Below are 24465 nucleotides of genomic sequence, written 5' to 3'. Positions count from 1 at the left end.
AGGTATTACAAATGTGTCCTCATCCCCCCCATTAACCCCTATCCTCCCTCCCCCCCCACTCATGCTCTCATCCCCCTGTTGTCCATGTCAATCGGTTTGGCTTATATGGGTGCATACAAGTCCTTTGGTTGATCTCTTCCCCTTGTAAGACAGCTATTTTTAATAGAACTCCTCTCATTTTGGGTTCATACCTCAGAGATATAGTGCCTTTTTCAGTGGATCATATTAATGGTCATGAAGTGTCAGTTTGTCCCATTAGTGATAATGTTACATCTGATCACGGTCAATTAGTTAAGGTAGTGTCTATGAGGTTTCTTCATATAAAGTTATTTTTTCCTTTGAAATTAGTAACAAAGTTGTAGTGAGCTTGCATTCCTCTGAGAGAGGGCACTCTTGGAGAGGATGAATTCCTGTGGCTACAGTTGTGTGAGCCAAGTTACTTTTCACTTGTTGCAGATATTTAGATATGTTTTATGATTGCTTCCAGTTCCCTCTCACTACTAAGGTCTTTTTTCTGAGTCCTTGAATTGCTGTGAATTTTTAAAAAACATTTCTGAAGTGAGCATTGAGGTAAGATAGTAAAGCTAAAGTGTATTTCTTTTAAAATGTAATATTTGAGACTGGGAAAAACATTTGCAACACGTTTGCTAAAGGATTAATATTTCTAATACTGTATGTCAAGGTCTCCTTCATAATAATGAGAAAAAGACCAACAGCTCATTGGAAAAACTGATCAAAATGAACTGAAGAGGAAATGCAAGTAGCCAGTAAACATTTCTCACTAGCAGTCAGGGAAATGCAAGTGGAAATAAGAATATGCCTTTGATTCATCCTCCAAATTGGCATACATTTCAAAGATTGGTACAGCCCATGCTGACAAGCCTGTGGGACATAGGCATTCACGTGCCCTGATGGTGGAAGTAGAAACCAATCTGGCTTTTGGGAATGGAAGCTGCACATACAGAGGCTGTCCCTTGCAGCCTGTGCATAATAGTAAAGGCCTGGACAACCTCAGTGACCATCACGAGTGAGTTGTCTGGAAAATCATGGTGCATCCATATAATGGAAAACTACAGTGATGGAAAATGCTTGCCTAGGATATTAAATTGTAAAAACAAAACAAAAGCTGCAGAACCGTATACATAGTATACAACTTTGGCTTAACTGACAACTTGTAATGCATGTAGATGACTTGAAATATGTGCCTTCAGGGAAGGTACCTGGAATAATTAGGGCTCAGGAATGAGGGGAGACACTTAACTTTTAATTGCACCTCCATTTTCTACTTTATAATTTTGTACCATGCATATATACTAGCTTTTCAAATAAGTGTAATATGCAAAGTTTTAAATATAGTAATTATTTGTCCCAGTGATTTCTCCTTTGGGAATCTGTCTTATAAAAAATAAAGATATTGCCCTAGCTGGTTTGGCTCAGTGGATAGAGCGTCGGCTTGTGGACTGAAGAGTCCCAGGTTCGATTCCGGTCAAGGGCACATGCTCAGGTTGCGGGCTTGACTCCCAGTAGGGGGCATGCAGGAGGCAGCCAGTCAATGATTCTCTCTTATCATTGATGTTTCTGTCTCTCTCTCCCTCTCCCTTCCTCTCTGAAATAACTAAAAATAAAGGTACCAGCTGGCTGGTGTTGCTCACTTGGTTGTCCCATGTACCAAGAGTTTGCTGGTTGATTTCCAGTCAGGATACACACCTCGGTTGCAGGCTCCATCCCCACTAGTTGTTGTTCAGGAGGCAGCTGATTAATATTTCTCTCTAATCAATGTTTCTATCTCCCTCTCCCTTTCTCTCTCTCTAAAATCAATAAAAACCTTTTTTAAAAAAAGGAAAGAAAAGAAACTTGCGGAGCAATGTGTACAATAAACTAATATTTTTACCTTTAAAAAGACTTTTTTATATAGAGAGTAAATTGTGGAAAGAATACTTCAAACTATGAACTTAATAGATTGGTTAACCTTGGGAGTCAAAATGGGGAGATTAATAACTTTTTTTTGGTTAATCCTCACCTGAGGATATTTTTTCCATTGATTTTTAGAGAGTGGAAAGGAGAGAAGGGTGGGGGGGAAGAGAGAGAGAGATTGATTGCCTCCCCTACGTGCCCCAACTGTGGCTGGGGATCAAATCTGCAACCCAGGTAAGTGCCTTTGATCGGAAATCAAACCTGTGACCTTCTGGTACATGGGCTGATGCTCTAACCACTTAAATACACCATCCAGGATATAACTTTTTTCTTATTTATTTATTTTTTTAAACGTTTATTTATTTCAGAGAGGAAGGAGAGGGTGAGAGAGAGAGATAGAAACATCAGTGATGAGAGAGAATCATTGATTAGCTGCCTTCTGCACGCCCTACACTGGGGATTGAGCCCACAACCTGGGCATGTGCCCTTGACCGGAATTGAACCTGGGACCCTTCAGTCCGCAGGCCAATGCTCTATTCACTGAGCCAGACCAGCTAGGGCATAACTTTTTTCTTTATATATCTCTGTGTCCTTTGATTTGCCACAACAGTGTATTTGATACACATGTATTTGGTAATATAAAAAAAAAAATTCAAAGCTGTTAGGTTAATTAAAATGCAAGTGAAGAGCTGATAGTGGCCATACATCCTAAGGCTTCACCAGCTCTGGGAGGAGCTGGGGAGACTCCTGAAGGATTGGGGGATTATATAGGGGAAACAGGGAAAAGACATTCCAGGAGGAGGAGCCTGAGGAGCACCAGTGCCTGTAAGAGTAGCTGCTGGCTTCATTGCTCCCAGGTACCCATGCTAGGGGGTGGGGACAGTAGGACGGGAGCCTGGGATAGGTGGGAGGGGTTGGTAAAATCAGCCCAGTTCTTCCTCTATGGCCATCAGGGAGAAGAGGCCTGTGCTGCTTCTCCCTTGGAGTGGTCTAAATAGCAGGGTCAGTGACCAGGCCGGGATTGCATTCAGTTGTCATTCTGCTCTTTATGTTTCTGTTTTCCCATCTGTCACTTTTGTAATTGGAGGGGGAGCACTCTTTTTAAAATGAATTTGCTCAAAAGAAGTAAATTTATATATATAAAAGCCTAAGTGGCCATTATGACTGAAAGACCAGTCCACCAGTCGCTATGACGTGCACTGCCAACCTCCCTCGGCTCCTCCCCCGGCCGGCCCCCATCAGCCCCTGGTGCTCAACCATTTGTAGAGACCTGCTTCTGGGTCTGGGTTTCATACATAGCAGAGCAGCTCCCTCGCTGCGATCTATTGAAAGTCAGCCCTCCACACAAGGGTTTGTCTCACTCCAGTCCTCTCTCCCTTCCCCGGGGGCCGCCCACCATGGTGGCGGGGTCGGGGTGGTGGCAGACGCAGTCCCTTTCTCAGGAAGGCTGGCTCCTTCCTCGGGCCTGGTGGCCAACCTCCCACAGTCGGCCCTTCTCCTCCTCTCCCCCCTTTTCCCCCCTATGCACGAATTCCTGCATCGCGCCTCTGGTAAATAAAATAAATGTATTTGCTCAGTTCCCAGGTGTTTTGGGAACTTAGTGATTTGGAATTCAGAGGTCAGTGGGTTCTAGGTCAGAGGTCAGATTAACAATTTGAGCCCGTGCACCTGCACCTGTGTTCTCAGGCAGTATGTTTTAGTGCGTATGCACACAGAACATGAGTTGTGGGTTTCTTTTTAGAGAGGAAATAAACCACATTGATGTGTTTCACTTATTTATACATTCATTGGTTGTTTCTTTTATGTGCCCTGACAGGATCGAACCTGCAACCTTAACATATCAGCACAACACTATAACCAACTGAGCTACCTGGGCAGAGCAGAACAAGAGTCTTTAATGAAACATTTATATTGTGCATATTGTGGTCCAAAAGCCTTGGCTGTCAGAGTTTACCTGTGTACTTAAGGGTTTCATTTCTCTACTCCTTTTTATCAGGAAACCATAAATACGGGCCCTTTTGTGATGCGCTCCACGTGTCGGAGATGTGGTGGCCGAGGCACCATCATCACAACTCCATGTGTTATATGCAGAGGAGCAGGAGAAGCCAAGCAGAAGAAGAAAGTGGTTATCCCTGTGCCTGCAGGTGAGTTCGGGCTCCTCCACACACAGGACTGGAGCCGAAACATTGTCTCCTTGTGATTTGGCTGTTGTAAAAGCCAGTGTGAAGGCCCTGGAGCCCCGGGCTGGAGGAGGAATTAGAATCTCCCTGCGTTTTTCTCTTTGCTGTAGTTAGCCTTAAAGTCTGTACTTAATGTCAGTTTGGGGAGCAGGGACCTGACATGTTCACTCTTCCCCGTGCATGGTGAAGCAGCTCCTTCATCTCCGTCTGTACTCCACAGGCTGGCATGGTCCCCGCTGCTAGCCCAGTCTGCACCACCACCCCTCCTGGAGGCAGGGGCCGCCTGAGACTGCTCTCCCCAACTGGCTCTTATTCCCAGGGTGCTCTTTTCACAGGACCGTCTGATCATGCCACTCACCTTGTTGAAGATCCTGCAGTGACTCTCAGGGGCAAAGAAAAGGCTTCCTCTCTTGGTCTGTGCTGGCCTCTCCAGCCTCCTCTCTTATGAGCCTTTCCCTTGTTGCCTGCCCTGCAGTCTTCCCAACTTTCCTCCAGCTCCTTGAACAAGACATAATGCCTCCTAGAACAGTCTTTGCATATTGCTGTTCCCTGGGTCTGAAACTTGCTTTCCATCATCTTTTCAGCAGTTAATTCTGGTCTTTTGGGCTTCCCCAGGGAAGCCACCTGAGACCCTTCCTGTTCCTTAGATGTATGTTAGCCTGGAGCTGTGACATTTTCCTTCTGAGAACATGGCTCTATTTGAGATAACTCATTTTTAGAGTTGTTATTTGATTAATATTCATCTCTGCTACTGGACTGGACACTCCTTGAGGCACTGTGTGGCCCTGGTAAGAGGCAGGTGTTCAGCAGGCTTCAATTAACGCATTGTATGCGGGAAACGTGTTTACACGTTTTACGTATTTATACGTTCTACCAGTGTAGTAGAGCGCAGGACACGTATTAATACGTTTTTTATAGACTAGCGGTAGAATGCGGGTAACGTATAAATACGTAAACTAAAGTTATCGTAATTTTACTGAACGTTGCCATTTGCGCAAAAAATTAGCAAAAATGGCCCGCGCCACCTGTTAGCGCGCGATAAAAACTACCCGCAAACAATGTGTTAATAAATAGAAGGTGCCCTCGTTTGGTTATGAGTTATTGTATGGTGCAATGTTGAAAAGTACTTGTTGCCATATTGAATAACTGGTGTTCTCATTAACGAGAAACAGGAATGAGGAAGGCTTTCAGTGGCTTGAATCTTGAGTGGAAAATGCCATGGGAGATCTCCAAATAATCATTCTTTTTTGAACTTTTGTTCTCACTCGCAGGAGTTGAGGATGGCCAGACTGTGAGGATGCCTGTAGGAAAAAGAGAAATTTTCATCACGTTCAGGGTAGGTGCTCTGCTTGCACAGCCTCTGCTGGGCCTTACTGTCATGGAGAAAGTGCAGCCGAGGCTTCTCATGGAGAAGTGGGAGCTTCATGGGATACGTCCTGCCATCCAGTTTCCAAGGAGAGCAGTGGCCACCTTGGTGGGGTTATTAAATGTGTTAGCATCAATCTTTTGTGCCAGGTGTGGAGAGAATAGAGTTGCTTTAAGATATTTATAAGTTGGAAACAAAAAACAACAACAACATAAAAATACAGAAAACATCTTGTGTTTTTACTTATGTATCAAATTGTTGGTAGGGACAGTACGTCTCAAAGGTACAGTTTTACCCACTATATACAAGGGCAAACCTGGTTTTCTGAGATAAGGGAAACCTTATAGGAGATAATGGCTTCTACTGGCAATTCCACTAGCTACATAACTGAGAAACGCCCACACAGGTGCAGCAGGCAGAGGCACAGTGTGTGTGTGACTGCCTCGTTCATTGTAGCAAGACACGACAACCCCCTGTCCTTGGAGAAGAGAATAGTGGGTGAACTTCTCTGTGGTTGCAGACAACTGAAGAGCAGTCAGAAGGAAGCAACTGAGCCACATGTGTAACAAGACTTCTCAGTTACAAAGAGGAGGGAAAGAAAGGTTGCAAGAGGGTGTAAGGAAGATAATTTATATAACTTTTTAAACCACTTGAGATGATGTAATATAATAAGGACATGTAAGTATGTTGTAGAAGTTAAAAGATGCTTGTAGGAATGATAAATACTAAATTCAGCAATGTAGTTAACTCTGGAGAGGTGAGGAAGCAAGGAGACTTCACCTGCATTCATAACATCTTATTTGTAGTATTATGTTATTTACTTTGTACTTTATATACATGTGAAATATTTCATAATTTAAAACAGACAAAACTAATCTAAAGGGTGAATATTCTAGACTGAGAAAGACAAAGACAGCAAGCTGGAAGCCAATAGATAAGACAGGTTTGGTAGTCCGACCAGTGTTGCTCAGTTCATGACCTCTGAACCAGGAGGTCATGGTTCGATTCCTGGTCAGGGTACATGCCCGGGTTATGGGCTCGATCCCCAGTAGGGGATGTACAGGAGGCAACTAATCAATGATTCTCTCATCATTGGTGTTTCTATCTTTCTCTCCCTCTCCCTTTCTCTCTGAAATCAGTAAAAGTATTTTAAATTTAACACACACGACCCAAAACAGTACTTACAAAATCAAAATAATTCTAGTGTTGACAGCTATCTAACGGTAGTTTGTGCCAAATGACCATTTGGAAAACCATTTTTGCCTTTATAGATTTATTAGTCTGTGTTCCTCTTTACTTTCTAGTAAAGTAAGATTTTTTTTTTTAATGTTCAATAAGCCAGTTTTACTTAATTTCTGTTCATACTTGAATGGCTTGATCTGAGCCTGAGGAAATCTAGGCACTCTGGCATTACGGTATAGAAATGAATCTGTGTCACCTGGTATAGTGCTTCACTTTGGTGAGTATGCTCTCCTCCTCATGCTACACCCCAAGCATAGAGGCAGTGTAACGCATGTTAGGCCCTGGGCTCGGGCTGCTGACACAGGCTGATGTTGTTTCCAGAAGGCCTCTGTGTATAATGCCCATCTCCTGTGTTTGACCCTAGGTGGAGAAAAGCCCCGTGTTTCGGAGGGACGGCGCAGACATCCACTCTGACCTCTTTATTTCCATAGCTCAGGCTCTTCTTGGGGGTACAGCCAGAGCCCAAGGCCTGTACGAGACAATCAACGTGACGGTAAGGGGCAAAATTGTCTTCACCGCCCTCCTACTTCATTGCTTCCTTTTTTTTTTTTTTAACCTTGAAATGGAAAATGGCTGACACGTGGCTAGAACCTGTAAACAACCAACATGTCAGGGATTCAGGGGAAATGAAATTTGGGGGAGACAGGAGGAATGTCTGGCCATTCCTTGAGTTTGAGTCACAAACTCTGGGCCTGATGGTGTCATCACCAGGGACAGCGGTTCTGAAGTCCCATTCCCTCCATTGCTGAGCCAGGGAGCAGCTTCAGTAGTACACTTCTGTATTGGCTTTGCCTCTTGAGGTCTGGCTCTCCGTGCTCCCTCCCTTGGCTCACCTCCCCGGTCACCTGCCCCTATATCCTATATCCTTATTACTGGCTCTGCTCAGGGTGGACCCCAGCTTAGCCAGTTTTCATGTTGTTGTTGGTGGGCTCTGTTTAGAAACCCAAGTGGGCAACTGGAGCGAGGAAAACCACAGGCTTCTTTTCCTTGTAGATCCCCCCTGGGGTCCAGGCAGACCAGAAGATTCGGATGAGTGGGAAAGGCATCCCTCGGATTAACAGTTATGGCTACGGAGATCACTACATTCACATCAAGATAAGAGTTCCAAAGTAAGCGCCCACTTAGCCATGGCAAGGCCTGCAGGATCCCTGCACACTTTCCCCATCAAGCAAAGGCCATTTGAGGGCCTTTTACGTGCCAGGTCCTATGCTGAGTGTGACAGTGTGGTGGTTTAGCACCACCACAACGCTGGGGCTTGGGCAGGCTACTACTTTAAGTCAGTGTGTCCTGCCCAGGTTTTCCATCTGCAAAGTGGACATAACGAAAAAGGTTGACCTCCTTGAGTTGGAGAATTAAATAAATAATACATAGGGAATGCTTAGCTATTGCTGCTGTTGCTTTTATTATTATTGCTCTCAGGGTGCTCACATTCTGGTGGGAGAAACAGATGTATAACCAGATTATGGCACAGGATGCCCACATCCTCTGGAAGAAAGATCCAAGCAGAATGCTGTGGGCATCCAGAACAGGCATGCTGACTGTTGGGGAGAACTAGGTTGCCAGCACTCCTTTTAATTCCCTACACACACATGCACGCACGCATGTGCGCTTACTAAAGCTCCTTGGCCCACCCCAGTAAACTATTTAGTACAGCCATAGAGGCAGTTGTTTGAAACACTTAGGGTATTTTAGGAGATTTTTTTTACAGAAGCTTTGAGGATGTGGTTCTTCAGGTCAGGCTGTACGCTCTGTCTGGGTTGGGGGTCCCACATTTCCTGCACTAGCCTAGGCCTCATCCTTCAAAGAGCTGCCCAGAGGAAACACTTGACACTGACTGTACTCGCTCCACAGGAGACTGACAAGCCGGCAGCACAACCTGATCCTGAGCTATGCTGAGGATGAGACTGACGTGGAGGGGACAGTGAATGGCATCACCAGCACAAGCACCGGTAAGGTGGCACGACGGCACATGTGCATCCTCAGTCCCTTTGAAGCATGTTGTTTCCCCTTGGGGATCTTCATGGGGCCTCCAGAGAGCACAGAAGAAAGAGGGGAGCTGAGGGCTCAGAGCAGCCAAGTGTAGCTGTGCTCCAGAGCACAGCTGCTCCTCCTTCCTCTGTGTTAGAGTACTGGATGGCTTCCTGCCAGATTGCAGCCTGGTGTGTCAGAGAGCTGCTCTTCTGAGTTCTATCCTTGGTTCTGCCACTTTCCTTGTGACCTTGGGCACATCACCACATAGAGTTCCTTGTAACAGCTTAAGAAGAGGGATGGTAGGCTTTATGCATTCCTGACCCAGAACGCTTCACCAAGATTGCAGAGTGTCTGATAAACAACATCTTCCACATCAATAAAAACCGTCGTCACGTGGCTCCAAATCCGCCTATTCCCAGCAGGTCTAACTTTGAATTCCTCTGGCAATGAACAGATGCCTTATTTACCCTGAGCTCAAATGTCACGCTCTGTCTACAGAGTATAGTTAAATATTAGTGATATTTGATACCAAAATGCTTTCAGGCAGAAGCTCTGGAGATGGGAAACGGTGGCCACAGCCCTTTTCCCATGGGAGGGGGTTGCTGTATTGTGGAGATGCTGGTTCTCTGTTGGTTGGACGACGGCTCCGTCAGGACAGGCTGTACTGAGAGTGTAATTGGCTTCAGCTGTAAACATGTTTCCTCCTTGTTGCATCATTTTGTTTCTGTCTGGACCTCTTGTGTTTTCAGAACTTGAAGAGTAGTAGATTAGTACTGTATATGGTCATTCAGAGCAGGTGATGGGGGCAGAGGGTCGGTTTCCCAGTGAAGTAGAGGGCTTGGTCTTGGATTCACTTCCCACTCCACCCAGCAGGGAGGAGTGTCCCGGCAGGAGCAGCCTTTGCATGGACTTTGCTGAACTCCTGTTGAATCCAGGAGACCAAGTCCTCTGTGAAAAAGTAGTGACCACATCCCATGGCTTAACCAAGCATGGATGAGATACTTGTTTTAAATGGTGTGGTACATATGTATATTTTTCCCTTATTTTCTTGTTATACCCTTGAACAAAAAAGAAGTGGAAATAGTGGGAATAGTTATTCCATGTAACTCTAATGTACACTTCCAGCTTCTCCTTTCTGAATCCCAAATGTTACCATAATCGCATAGCATGTGAGATTTGTTCTGACAGCTCTTGCCTGCCCTCCTCTCCGCACCCACCCAGAACTTGGGGTCTCTTGAGCTAAGCCCTGCACAAGCACACGGGCCTTGTACACTATATTAGAATGCTGGGTATTAGTAGTCACCAGTTGTTGCTTTTTTTTTTTTAATGTTTTTATTGATTTCAGAGAGGAAGGTAGAGGGAGAAAGAGAAACATCAATGATGAGAATCATCGATCGACTGCCTCCTGCACGCCCCCTACTGGGGACCAAGCTCACAACACAGGCATGTGCCCTGACTGGGAATTGAATGGTGACCTCCTGGTTCATAGGTTGATGTTTAATCACTGTATCACACTGGTTGGGCCTGTTATTGCTTTTTAAAACCCCTTTCTGACCATTTAAATTGAGAGTTGATCAGTTAGCTTCTGAGGGTTCTTAGAACCCTCACTGTTTTTATGGTTCCTTGTCCTGATAGCTAATTCCCTCTTGTCTTATTCAGCCAGAATTTTTTTTTTTAATATATTTTATTGATTTTTTACAGAGAGGAAGGGAGAGAGAGAGTTAGAAACATTGATGAGAGAGAAACATCAATCAGCTGCCTCCTGCACATCTCCCACTGGGGATGTGCCCGCAACCCAGGCACACGCCCCCGACCGGAATCAAACCCGGGACCCTTCAATCCACAGGCCGACGCTCTATCCACTGAGCCAAACCGGTCTCGGCTATTCAGCCAGAATTTATTGGGAGCTTCTTGTGTGTTTGATACAGTACTTTGCCAGTTCTTCCTTTAAGATTTATATTGCCCTGGCTCGTGTAGCTCAGTGATTAGAGTATTGTTCCATGTGCAGAAAGGTCTTGGGTTTGATTCCTGGTCTGGGCATATACCCAGGTTGTGGGTTCAATCCCCAGTCAGGGCACATGTGGGAGGCAACAGATCAATGTTTCACTCTCACATTAATGTTTCCCTTCCTCTCTAGAATAAAAAATATATATATATCCTTGGATGGGGATTTATTTTTAAGTTTGTTTTTTTTTATTGACTATTTTACTAAGTATAGATTAACTTTTAATATATGCATTGGATGCACTTCTGAAAAGTTGTTTATAAAATGAAATGCGTATGCCAAATTATATAACTTTTCTATTCCCCTTGTGATTTCAGAGTTGTATTCCAATAGGAAATTTGGCTCCCAGGCATAAATTTTTAAAAATTTATTTTTGATTGATTGATTTGAGAGAGAGAGGAAGGGAGAGAAAGAGAAACATCAGTTTTTTGTTCCACTTATTTATGCATTCATTGGTTGATTTTTTTATGCACCCTGCTTCATATCAAACCCACAACCTTGGCCTATCAGGACAACTAAGCTACCTGGCTGGGACATAAATGGCATTTAAGAATCTTAGAATTGGCCCAGCCTGTGTGGCTCAGTGGTTCAGTGTCAACCTATGAACCAGAAGGTCATAGTTCGATTTCCTGGTTGGGACATGCCCAGGTTAGGGGTTCAGTCCCCAGAAGGGGGTGTGCAGGAGGCTGCCGATCAGTGATTCTCTCTGATCATTGACCTTTCTCTCTCTCCCTCTTCTTCCTCTCTAAAATCAATAAAAATATGTTAAAAAAAATAAAAAAAGAATCTTAGAATTGGGCCTGGCCAGCGTGGCTTAGGTGGTTGGGTGTGGTCCTATGTACCGAAGGGTTGCTGGTTCGATTCCTGGTCAGGGCATATGCTCAGGTTGCAGATTTGATCCCCTGGTTGGGGGAATGCATGAGGCAGCCTATTGCTGTTACGTTCTCACATCGAGTTTCTCTCTTCTCCCTTTCTCTCTTTAAAAAAAATCAATAAACTATTCTTTTAAAAAAAAAGAATCTTAGAATTGGCTTCAAGGAATGCACTATCAGTCTGCTATCTGGGTGTAGTTAAGCTTCCATTTACACTGTGAAGAAAGTTACTTTTGTAGTCCCCATAGTACATATAATTCCCATTTCCTGGCATCTTCACTAATAGTGGTTCCTGTTTATTTGAGTAGAGCCTCAATCTCTTTTATTTCAAGCATTTAACAAAAGGTATTAACTAAAGTCATACTAGAAGCAGTTGCATTCAGTTATCAGTGGTTCTTAGGATAAAATGGATTTTTTTTAAGTACATGTGAGTTAGAGTCATTAGAGACCCAGGAGAGTCATTGTAGATACAGATTGATTCCTGAGTGTCTTTGCTTTCATTATGGGAAAGAATACCTGGAAGGCATTTGAAATAGACACAATTACGTAGGAAACGGACCTAAAGTTTTTGGGGGGTTTAGCATCCTTTGTTTATTTTTGTTCCCTAATGCAGCTGCTGAAAACCTTAATGGCTGTCCCTAGCTTCTTTCCCAGTCTGAACCACAAAGACTTCTAGTGTGCTTAGGGACTCTTAGCGCTTAAGCAAAAAGACACAGGATATTGGGACACTTTTAGATTACTTTGTGACTTTTTTAGTTATAGACACAATGTGGCTCATTGTTTCTGGATCATCATTAATTCTTCTAATAATACACACATGTACATTTAGCTGTGTATTATTCCTGAGCTAATTATTTGAGAATCCCTGCATGTTCTATTCTCTGATATGGTTGATATTATTGACTATAAACCCCCTTTACACAGGGCAGAGGCAGGTGAGGGAAAAGATATATTAGTAGAATGAGAGGCACCCTGCTAGCTCAGCTTGTGTGTGTAGATGGCGCAGGGAGTCAGGCTGTGAGTGCAGACCTGCACCTCCACCTGTGGGGTGGGTCCCGTCCCTAGAAGCCAGATCCTGGAGTACTGTTGGCCCCTGTTTCTTCAAACAGATGTTCATTTAGCATTTCCTGTGTGCTAGGAAGTAATGCACAGAGACAGGATCTCTGCCCTCATCCAGCTACAGTACAAATGGGGAAGATGGGACAAGCATTGAATCCCCAAATACATGGTAGACCTTTCTTATAACAATAGGAATTTGATCCAGAAGGGTAGTACAGATTCATAGAATGAATGTTACCTGGTTATTCTTCCCCTGGCTTCACCTGTGAACAGCCATCATACAGTTCTAACTTGGAATCTCTTCCTATAGTAACTACAGTGTTTTCATCTTTGAACCCCCAGCACTTTGCACTGCACCTGGCCCAAGGCTGGTTCATGGTAAATGTTAGCTAAGTTGTTTTGAATTTATTTTCCTAACCATTGGCTGGGAAACACTCTGAGGAAGAGAGAGAAAATAACCCTTCTAAGGAAAGCCACGCATGGTCTAATAGAGGAATTCTTTGGCATTGGATTTGATCTCTGTCTGTGGTAGACTGAGCAGGCCCACCTTCTGAAAGTGCAGACTAGAAATGCTTATTTGGCTGGGGTGGACTTCCACAATGGGGCATTTCCTATATATTATAAAGTGCAAAATTCAGGTGCCAGTTTTATTGAAAGCAGCTTTGTACATAGTACAGCACTTGTATTTGTATCTTGTAATGAGGACAGAAGACACCTGAGTGCCCAGGACACGTAGCTCCTCCTACCCCAGGCTTGTCTTCAGAGAAGTCAGGACACACACACACACACGAGAGAGAGAGAGAGAGAGAGAGAGAGAGAGAGAGAGAAGAGCCATGTATTTATAGACTTTGTCATCTATGTGCAGAGGCTCACAGTTTATTCCTAATACTTGGATTAGAATTTTAAGTTCAGTACTTAAATCCTTTTGATGTGCTGTTCAGTAAATACTTCTGAAGGAACCCATTCCCCTTTTAGCTAGATTTAAAATAGAAAGAGAGGTGAGACTGTGTTCCTGGTAGTATGGAGTGAGAATTTCTGGGTGTGTGTCTGTTTTTGTGTGTGTGTGAATTATTATTATTATTATTATTATTATTATTATTATTATTTTTGGTAAGAGAACATCCTATATAATAAAACCCTAATATACAAATTGACCGAACGGTGGAATGGCTGGCAGAACGACCGGTTGCTATGATGTGCGCTGACCACCAAGAGTCAGATGCTCAACACAGGAGCTGCCCTCCTGGTGGTCAGTGTGCTCCCACAGTGGGAGCGCCGCTCAGTCAAAAGCCAGGCTCACAGCTGGCAAGCGCAGTGGTCGAAGTGCTAATGAGCAGTGAGTCAGCCAGTAAGGAGCAGTGAGAAGGTGGGCAGTAAGGAGCAAGGGGTCCTGGACTGTGAGAGGGATGTGCGACTGCCAGCTTAGGCCCGATCCCAGATTGGGCAGGTGGACACCCCTGAGGGGTTCAGGACTGCGAGAGGGTGCAAGCTGGGCTGAGGGACCACCCCCCCTCACTAGTTTCATGCACTGGGCCTCTAGTCCTATATAATAAAGAGCTAATATGCTAATTAGACCAAACAGCAGAACGACCATCCGGACAACTTTCTGGACAAAGCCGGGGCTGTGAGGGCCAAGGCACAAAAATCGTGCATTGGGCCTCTAGTTTATTTATAAACCTACAAAGATGGAAGAAGAACTCTGTAGAAGAAATGAGCTGAGGAAATAAGTTATAGAGGCAAAAGAAGGGCTCGAGGAGCTTGGGAGTGGGGAAGGTAATGGTAACGCCTGTGGGGGCGAGTAGAGGGGAAGGGAAAAGGAAAGGTGTGGGTGTGCTCCCTGTGGGGAGAGCACTGTTGTGAATTATTAACCAGCTAGCCAGGTGCTTGTTCTGGCTCTCCCAGATCGGCCACCATGGCTCAAATACATCCGTGGCCATGGGGCACAACTACTTCGCAACCTTCCGTGGGGTGATGAGGACAGCAGAGTTGGGGAGGAGGTGTCAGCAGTCACTGAATGTTTTTGTGCCCGCTATAACTAGTAAAGAGCTTGGGTTCTGGTGTCAGAAGGTTCAGGACCCATCTCTGCCATTATTAACAGTGAAGCCTTAGTAGACAAATTACTTCACCTCTCTGAGCCTTAGTTTCCTCATCTGTAAATTGAGATAATAGTAGGACCTACTTCATAGGGTTCTACATGATTAAATGATATCACATAGGTAAGCATTTAACACGGTACATGGCAGATGTTAAAAGCTCCATCAGTGGTAAATCTGTGACACATGTAAACTCTCAAACACACACACACATGAAGGTTTGCCATCTCCTTACCCAGGGCATAGTGAAATCCAAGACTCCTGCTATCCCTTGCTCTAGGAAGCCAGGAGTAATGGGACATTTCTGATTCCTGGATCCCTTTGTGTTAGGAGAATCCTTTGTGTTACTTAAGTCTCTGTGTATGAAAAGGGGATGTGAAAGACTGAGGGAGGGCACACATGGCAGTGGGTGCCTCTCACAGGGGCTTGCTGTGCCAATTTTGCAGTGCCAGGTCCTCAGCTGGGGAGCCCTAGGAATCAGGAGTCACCCTGCTGCCTGGGCTTTCGTGATTGCTCAGACCCCTGTTAGCAGGTCCTTATTCAGGGCCACTGCTGTCTCTGAGGACATTCCTGAGCTGTGAGAGCATGCCAGTCCAAATGACTGCCCAGGGGCTGGACCTAGGACAACCTTGTCCCACTTCTGCTGGGGGCCTTGTTGTCCTGGGCCTCTCATTGAGGAAAGGATCTTAGACTGTGATCTTGGGGACCATGACCCTTTTTTCTTCTGCTGTGCATTGTGCTTAGCGTACATCTCGTAGCATGTTAAAAACCTGCCCTACACTTTAAAATGTTGAGTACAGGTCTGTAATCTAACTCATAACAAAACTTTGCCCTCCCTACCTAGTGGTTGGTAGATCTTTAAAATGATGCATTTGTACAGCAGAGTTACTCCCGTTAGTCTCAGCTTGGGCCTTAAAGAAACAGGGAGCAATCTCCCTTTTTCTGGAGCATTTAGGGTTAGATGTCCCAGATGGGAGATCTTGCCCAGTAACATACAGGGTCCTCCACCCCTGTTGTTACAGATAAGTGCGATGTCCTGGGATTCTGAAAGGCAGGGAATCCTTCCCTGAGTATCCCAGAGATGTGTGCAAGTGAGGAGTATGGAAGCTGGTCGGTTAGTCTTGGCATTGCTCTTCACTTTCTTAGAGTCAGTGGCATGGTGGTTAAAACCGAGGCTTTGGAGTCGACAGCTTGGGTTTGAACTCCCATTTACTGTGTGATCTTACGCAAACCATCTCTCTGTGACCCATTTTTTTGTTTTTGTTTTTCCCTCTGAAATTTACCTGTAAGGTTATCCCTTAGGATTAAATGAACTAATGTTGAAACTTTGTGGCCTGGCCAGGAAGGCATCTGGCACTGGGTTATATTTTTTGTTACAGTTGTTAAGATGGAGATATCTGGTGATTGTCTGGCTGTTTTTATTTCCCTCCTCGGGCCAGTGACTCAGTTAGCAGGTGGGATACACTGAAGTGCCTGTTTGCTTCAGGCATCTGAAAAGGCAAGGCAGCCTTGGCCAACCTGGGAGCTGCCCCCTCTCCTGTTGGTGGCTTCCTGATTGTTGAGCTATTGGGTGACCAGGTGGGGGTAGGTGGGGCCTGGGATGGGACGCCTGGAGGTGTGCGCCCTTGACCCCAGTTTTTTCTGCTGTTTGTGCCCAGGTGGCAGCACCATGGATAGCTCCGCAGGAGGCAAGGCTAGGCCTGAGGCTGGGGAGGACAAGGAGGGATTCCTTTCCAAACTTAAGAAAATGTTTACCTCCTGATACCTAGCCGAGGTAGGAAAACCCTTGAGGTTTCTCCCCTTTGTTTTTCTCTGTTAACTAATCCTTGTTTTCCCTTACTTTAACCAATTTCATGCCCCTCATGCCCCCCATGCCCCCAAAGTTGGAAGAGGTACCAGGCTCAGGCATGGTGTATCTGGCTCCCCTTGGAGCTAAGCTTCTTGGCCCATGGAGACACCTGCATTAGGTAATGTGGCAGAGTCAGTGGCAGTGCAGGGCTGAAGCAGACATAGGGGGAGGCTGCACTGGGGGCTGCCTCTCAGCCCTCCCTCCACCAGCTCCTAGGGGGCTGCATCCCACAGTGGTGGGAATCTGTTGCCCACAGTCACAGAGGGTGAGTCATAGCAGAGCCAGGCTTAGAACTCAGATCTCCCCAACTCCCTGCCTGTTTCATAACACCTGTTCTTCCTGGGGATGTAGGGCACCAACCATGTAACCTCCAGGGGCTGCCAGGAGTTGTGCTTGCTAACTGGGTTCTTGGGACCAACTTTATACTTGTGTGGGTTCCTGATGGCTGCAGCTCCTGGCATAGCTCCTTCCCAGGGATGATAGAAGCTCACCCACAGGAGTTTGTGTTCTTGCAGTGCCAGTAAACTGTAACCATTTGTGTCTTGGCTCAGGAAAACGGTCCACTGGAAACTAGGCTGGGAGCAGCGGCTCCTCCTCATGGCCAGGGCACCTTGGAAGCAGGAGGATTCCAGAACTGCAGCACCGAGCCTTGCCTACAGAGGCCCTCTGGACCGCCTTGGCAACAGCAAAATCATGTGACAACACGCCTCTCCACAGAATGGTCATGGTGGACAGCCCCTGGGCAGTAAGGCATGGCATGCCTAAGGGCTGGTAGAAGTTTTTGTTCCATGGGTGTAACTCAGCCTCTTCTGGCTCAGACAGAGTAAGACATCTGGATACGTCCTGCAGAGCCAAAATTCTAATTTGGAATCAAATGTGGTGGAAATCTTAGTAAAGAATTAAAGGCTATGCTTACAGCTTTAAAATGAAGCCTGAAGCTGCACCAAGTTGTGAAGTGATTAATTTCCCTCTCATCAAACCTCCGGGAGGTTCTGGAATGAGTCTTTCCTGACAGGTTGTCTTTCCCAGGAACTAGGGCCCTGCAAGCCCCCCTCAGTAGACGTATCCCTTGCTCTTCTTGGAATTTGTTATAATTCCCAAGGGTACCAAGCAGCTGGAACGTGAGGGCCTTGGGTCCTGGGGAGTCCCACACAGAGGGTCCCTGGAGATACTGTTCCTGACGTGGGCTGTGATCTTTGTCAGGATGGATAGTCCTCCCACCCCACTGGGGTGGCCTCTTGTCCATGACTGTTGAGTTCTGTTGTTTGAAGCCAGGTGTGAGTGGAGCCTGCCCTTCTGCTGGACCACAGCCATCCCTGGCCACAGCCTCGCTAATGGCCTCCTTATCCCAGAGCCTTACCCCACTGCCCGTTACAGCTTGGTTCTCATCACTTATACTGTTGACACATGTTTGCAGAAGTGTGTTTAAATTATTTAATGCTAAGAATCATTGTCTTTTCCTGTATAAATGTTTGTTCAGAAAAGGAAAGCACAGTCTAAGCAGGTGAAGGCTCTCCACCATCCAGCCAGAGCAAAACAGTTTCCTCAACCTCAGCTTCTAGGATGTGTAGATTCCGTTTCCAGACCTTCCCGTTGTGGTAAGACAGGCTAATGGAGAACACTTCTGAATAGCTTCCCTTCATAATTTACTAAAATAAAGCATCTATTAGTGTCTGATCTACGAATGTAAAATGATTCTGTATCAATGTAAAAGATTACTGCAAAAAGATATTTAAAACCTACATTGTGGTTACTTCTTTTTTGAAAGCGTTCCAGCAGCTTTCTGCAGGTGGCTTCGCAGGGGCTTATATGGTGTTCTCAGCAGATCAGGCTGCGCCACGCTCCTGCTGGCCTTTCTCACCCAGTTGTGCCTGCCTGCGGGCACGCGCACACTGAAGGGTGGGTGTGCTCTGACAAAAACTAACCCTCTCAAGCCCAGGTCCCAGAGCAGGGAGCTTGCCATGGAACAACGTGCTGATTTGAATGAATGTTCTAGAATTTGGTGGGTAGCTTCTTTTGGGGGAGCCTGTGCCATGAGAGATGTGCAGTATAGCCTCCTACATCACTGTCTCCCTTGCTAGATTTAGTTCTCCCCCATTATGTTTAGAGGAATATTAAGTGTGTGTGTGTGTGTGAAAATTTTTGCTCATTGTAGTTTGATAGTCTGGGCTCCCAGCAGAGACTGTCTCACAAAAGCCCCCGTGCTGCACGGCTGGAGTGGGTCCCGCGCACATCTCTCCCACCAGCCCCTGGGCTCTGAGCTGAGCAGTTGGAGCACACTGGCTGGGCTGGGTGAAGAGGATGGGAAAGACTTGATGGGCAAAGAAGGAGCTTAGCAGTGACCTCCTGCCAGGTTTAGATGCTTGTCATTCATTCAAACAGTTTTATTGAGTGTCTGCTGTGGACTCTCAGCATGGGTCCCTTCATGATCCAGACCCGGGTACAGCAGCAGGAAGCTAGGCGGAGCAGCTCCTGACAGCTTAGTTTATCTCCTATAGAAGTCAGCGGAGTCCCACTCATGTCCTGTTTTTTGAAAGAAGAAGTCTAGAGAAAGATTTTGAAAGAGAAAAGTGGGTTTTCTTGCTAGCAATACCATCATTGCTTACGAGGGTTCTTCCCGCAGATGTAGGAAGGTGCCAGTGCAAATCTAGCATCAAGTCCCACTCAAGGCTTGGATTGGGCTTATTCCCACAGTTGGCTCCTGAGGCATTTGTCACCAGACAACTTTGCAGCCTGAGTTGGGGCTGGAGCATGAGATGAGGCATTAAAAAAAAAAAAAAATTATCTCTAGGCCCCAAGCCTTTGGAGATTGAGAGGAGGGGCAAAGGTAGATGGGTGTTGAGCATTTGCTGAGATGTTCGGATGGATGAGGGAAGGCAGGGTCACATGGGGGTGAGGCCAGCTTGGGCACTGAACCTTGTCTCCATCCCCCCCTGCAGGCCTCTGTTCTGGTTTGTTTTCCCACCTGAGCCATCCTCCTCCTCAGGCCTTTGGGCTCTGGTGGACTTGAGTGCAACGTTACTTCCCTGTCATGAAAACCCCTCTCAGTGTATAAGAATCTCTCCAATCCCACAAGCCTACTTCCCAGGACTGTCCCTGCCCTTTACTTCGTTCTGTAAAATTGGAGCCCTTCACTGAATACTGTGTTATATCAGCTGTCACAGCTTTTGTGGGAGGCATGTAGCACTCTTGTTAATAAACACTGTGAAACCTGAACTTTATATCTTTTAACCAGTTCTGCTTATTTGACATGATCCTTGTGACGGGTCAAACACATGGCCCAGTCAAGGAACTTTACATAAACAAAGTGAGCCCTGGCCAGTGTGGATCACCGGTCAGAGCCAAAGGCTTGCAGTTTCGATTCCTGGTCAAGGGCACGTACCTGGGTGGCAGGTTTGATCCCTGGCTCCGGTCGGGGCACATGGGGGAGGCAACCAACCAATGTGTCTTTCACATCGATGTTTTTCGCTCTCCCCCCTCCTCCTTCCCTCTCTTCCAAATCAGTGGAAAAATATCCTTCAGTGAGGATTAGCACACAAAAAAGAAACAAAGTGGGCCCTGACCTGCAGCTTCAGTGCCCAGGAGATAGTAGGGAGTGGAGACTGGCTGCCCTGTTTACCAGTAAAGGGGAGAGCCACTCTTCAGCTCCCCAAGGCAGGGTAGGGGGTTAATGCAGGAATTCAGACCCAGTGCTGCCATAGCTTGTGCTTTCCAAGAGAAGCTGGGCATCCATATATTTTTTAATAGACTTTTATTAAAATACTGATTTTAGAGGAAGGGAGAGAGATAAAAAAACATCCATGTGAGAGAAACATCCATCGGCTATCTTCTGCACACGCCCCAACTGAGGATTAAACCCAGAACCTGGGTACGTGCCCTGACCAGGAATCAAACCTGACACTTTTTGCTGTTAATCCCCACTGGTGGATATTTCTCCCATTGATTTGAGAGAGAGTGGGAGGGAGGGGGAGAGAGGAGAGAGAAACATAGATGTGAAAGAGCCACATCAATTGGTTACCTCCCACATACACCCCAATTGGTGCAGGGAACCTGCAACCCAGGTACGTGCCCTTGACTGGAATCAAACCTGGGACCTTTCAGTTCGAGGGCCGATCCCTAACCACTGAACAGCACCAACAAGGCGGCATCCAGATTGTTTACGTGGAGTGATACGTCATTTTTGAGGTTAAGTTTTATTGAGATATTTACGTACAATTCAACTCGGCATTAAAGTGTACAATTTTGTGGGTTTTATTTCCAAGGTTGTATAACTATCACCACACTCAATTCTAGAAAAATTTCATTACCTCAAAGAAATTCCAAATCCATTAGCAATTACTCTCCATTTCCTCCCAAGTCCTTCAGTCTCTGGCAACCACAATTCTGTTCTGTGCGTGGTATCTAAATGGAGTCATATAATATGTGACCGTCTGTGGTTCTTTTCTCATTTCATTTAGCATAATGTTTCAAGGTTTGTCCATGTTGTAGCATAGATCAATACTTCATTTCTTTTTATGGCTGAATAATATTCCATTATATGAATAGACATTTTTTTCCCCACTTACTGACATTCAGGTTATTTCTACTTTTTTTTTTAAATTAAATCTTTATTGTTCAGATTATTACATTAGTTGCTCTTTTTTCCCACCATAGCTCCCCTCCTCCCAGTTCCCACCCCAACCTCCGCCCTCACTCCCCACCCACTGTCCTCATCCATAGGTGCACGATTTTTGTCCAATCTCTTCCCTCACCCCACACCCCTATCCCCACCCCCAAGAATAGTCAGTCCATTCCCTTTCTATGTCCCTGATTCTATTACAATCGCCAGTTCATACTGTTCATCAGATTATTTATTCCCTTGATTTTTAGATTCACTTGCTGATAGATGTGTATTTGTTGTTCATAATTTGTATCTTTACCTTTTTCTTCTTCCTCTTCTTAAAGGATACCTTTCAGCATTTAATATAATACTGGTTTGGTGGTGATGAACTCTTTTAGCTTTTTCTTATCTGTGAAGCTCTTTATCTGGCCTTCAATTCTGACTGATAGCTTTGCTGGATAAAGTAATCTTGGTTATAGGTTCTTGCTATTCATCACTTTGAATATTTCTTGCCACTCCCTTCTGGCCTGCAAAGTTTCTGTTGAGAAATCAGCTGACAGTCGTATAGGTACTCCCTTGTAGGTAACTGATTTTCTTTCTCTTGCTACTTTTAGGATTCTCTCTTTGTCTTTTGCTCTTGGCATTTTAATTATGATGTGTCTTGGTGTGGTTCTCTTTGGATTCCTTTTGTTTGGGGTTCTCTGCGCTTCCTGGACTTGTAAGTCTATTTCTTTCACCAGGTAGGGGAAGTTTTCTGTCTTTATTTCTTCAAAGAGGTTTTCAATATCTTGCTCTCTCTCTTCTTCTGGCACCCCTATAATTCTGATGTTGGTACGCTTGAACATGTCCCAGAGGCTCCTTATACTATCTTCGTATTTTTGGATTCTTTTTTCATTTTGCTTTTCTGGTTGGGTGTTTTTTGCTTCTTCGCATTTCAAATCTTTGACTTGATTCTTGCGATCCTCTGGTCTGCTGTTGGGAGTCTGTATAATGTTCTTTATTTCAGTCAGTGTATGCTTAATTTCTAGTTGGTCCTTTATCACAACATTGAGGATCTCATTAGATTTCTTGAGGATCTCACTACATTTATCGGCGGTCTCAACAGTCTTCTTGAAGATCTCAGTACATTTATTGGCGGTCTCACCAGTCTTTTCGAGGGCCTTATTAAGTTTATCAGCGGCTTCTAGACAGTTCTTTAAAGACCTTAAAAGTGTGGTTTTGAACTCTATATCCAGCAGTTTGCTTTCCTCCCATTCTGTCGTTTGTGTCCTATTTCTTTGTCTCGGCATTTTTTATGCTTCGCTGTGTCAATAGAGTGCCTTTCTGTGCTAAGTGTCCCAAGTACTTGAGGTAGACAGTCTTGGTGCACCCCCTTGTGGGCTTTGTGCACAGTCTTGTTGTAATTGAGCCTTGATTGTTGTAGTTATCACTGTGAGGAATTGACCTCCAGGCCAATTGGCTGTGAGAATCAGCTGTGTCTGCAGTGGGAGAACTTCTGTGCTGGAGACACCCCTCTGGGGCTAGACTTGCTTCAATGGGGCTTTGGTGCTCACTGAGTCTGCCCCCTGAGTGTGTCTTTTATGGTTCCACGGAGCTGCAAACTGGATGGTCCCACTCTGACCTCTGGGCTTCCTGGTTCCTGGATCTCTAGGGAGGTGCTAATCTAGCCTTTGCCTGAGGCTATCCAGCAAAAGTCTCCCTGCAGGGCTTGGGTGGGGCGGGTTCCACAGGATCAACAGAGCGGGGTTAGCAATTATGGCTGCCCTCAGTCTTGCCCTCAGAGGCTCTGCTTTTCAGTGTCCCAGTAATCGCTGCAAGCCCCACAGAGAGAAAGCTGCCCTAGGGTTCTGAGCGATGCCAGACAGTTCCGCTTCTCCTGTATGAGTCTGGGTCCCTAGAGACTCGCCCAGAGCTGGAGCTCAGCGCCTGAGACTCCCTCCCAATTGAAAACAACAACCACGCCCTCAGCCGCCAGCCCGCTCCGCATGCACTCTGCACCTCAGTACTTTACTTCAGCACTGCGCCTCCTCTGAGTCCTGGTATGTTATTCTCTTTCCTCCTAGTTGTAGAACTTCCACTCAGCCAGCCTTCCTGTGGTTCTGGATGATGTCCGTTCCGTCTTTTAGTTGTATTTTTGAAGTGGTTGTTCGAGGCAGCAAACTCCGGTGTTTACCTACGCCGCCATCTTGGTTTCTTATTTCTACTTTTTTGCTATTATCAGTAATACTGCTATGAATGTCTCATTTTGAAATGTTGGCAGCTACTTCTATGAGATGCTTGGCGTAGTCAAACCCATAGAGACAGAAAGTAGAAGGGAGGTTGCCAGGGGCTAGAACAGGGGTGGGGAACCTTTTGTTCTGACAAGGGCCACTTGGATATTAATATCATTTGCTGAATATAATTCACTTAATATAAATTCATGTTGCTATGAAAAAAGCTCCTAGATTTATTGAATTTTGAACCCCGCCTGCAATTGCCTTGGCAGGGCCAGACCAAATGATTTCCAGGGCCTTTTAAGGCCTGTGAGCTGGACATTCCCCACCCCTGGGCTAGAGGGAGGAGGGTTAGTTAAAGGTTAATGAGTACAGAGTTTCAGTATGGGATGATGAAAAAGTTCTGGAGATGGTGGTGATGGTTGTACAACAAAGAAAGTACTTATTGCCACTGAACTGTACACTTAAAAACGACTGAAATAGCCCTGGCCAGTGTTGTCCCACGTATCAAAAGGTTGCTGGTTCGATTCCTGTTCAGGGCACATGCCTGGGTTGTGGGCTCAATCCTCCTGCTGGGCTGGAGGCAGCCAATCGATGTTCCAGTCTCACATAGATGTTTCTCTCTGTCCCTCTCCTCCTCTCTTCCTCTCTCTCTCAAAATCAAAATATTTTTAATGACTAAAACACTGTTTTATGTTATGTATATTCTACCATAGCTAAGAAAGCAAAAAATAAATGAGAGCTAACTAATTTATTTCAGGGACCAAATTTTAGAAGACCGGGCACACATAGCAGTCCACCTGATCAGGACGTGTGCTGGGAACTCCTCAGCCAATAGGACGACATGGTCGCACTGGGAGTCATCCCCTCCTTGTGGTGTGACTCCCCCATGTGCTTGCCTTTTTTTTTTTTTTTTTTAACAATTTGTTGTTCCACTTTTTTTTTTAAATATATTTTATTGATTTCAGAGAGGAAGAGGGAGAGATAGAAACATCAATGATGAGAGAGAATCATTGACTGGCTGCCTCCTGTACACCCCCCACCAAGGACCGAGCCCACAACCTCGGCATGTGCCCTTGAAGGGAATCGAACCGGGGCCCT

At 45.5% G+C, this 24465-nt stretch overlaps 1 protein-coding gene across 5 annotated transcripts in view; it reads left to right on the top strand.

The window, feature by feature from the left end:
- DNAJA3 (DnaJ heat shock protein family (Hsp40) member A3) overlaps positions 1-18293 on the top strand; it is a 32232-nt gene extending 13939 nt beyond the window's left edge. Inside the window, exons 6-12 of one of the 5 annotated variants that reach the window (XM_081089213.1) lie at positions 3911-4058; positions 5366-5430; positions 7067-7195; positions 7696-7811; positions 8554-8651; positions 16361-16476; positions 17103-18293. In XM_081089213.1, the coding sequence (XP_080945339.1) occupies positions 3911-4058; positions 5366-5430; positions 7067-7195; positions 7696-7811; positions 8554-8651; positions 16361-16464 (660 nt within the window). In that variant the 3' untranslated portion in view covers positions 16465-16476; positions 17103-18293. Of the gene's footprint in view, positions 1-3910; positions 4059-5365; positions 5431-7066; positions 7196-7695; positions 7812-8553; positions 8652-16360; positions 16477-17102 lie in introns of those variants that run through there. The other 4 variants (XM_081089214.1, XR_013995891.1, XR_013995892.1 and 1 more) reach the window with 4 other exon arrangements.
- The last annotated feature ends 6172 nt before the right edge of the window (positions 18294-24465 follow it).

The sequence above is a fragment of the Myotis nattereri genome, assembly GCF_964212035.1.
Source record: "Myotis nattereri genome assembly, chromosome: 4".
NCBI lineage: Eukaryota > Metazoa > Chordata > Mammalia > Chiroptera > Vespertilionidae > Myotis > Myotis nattereri.
The sequence above is the reverse complement of the archived record's forward strand: the minus strand, read 5'-3'. Positions and strand labels throughout refer to the sequence as shown.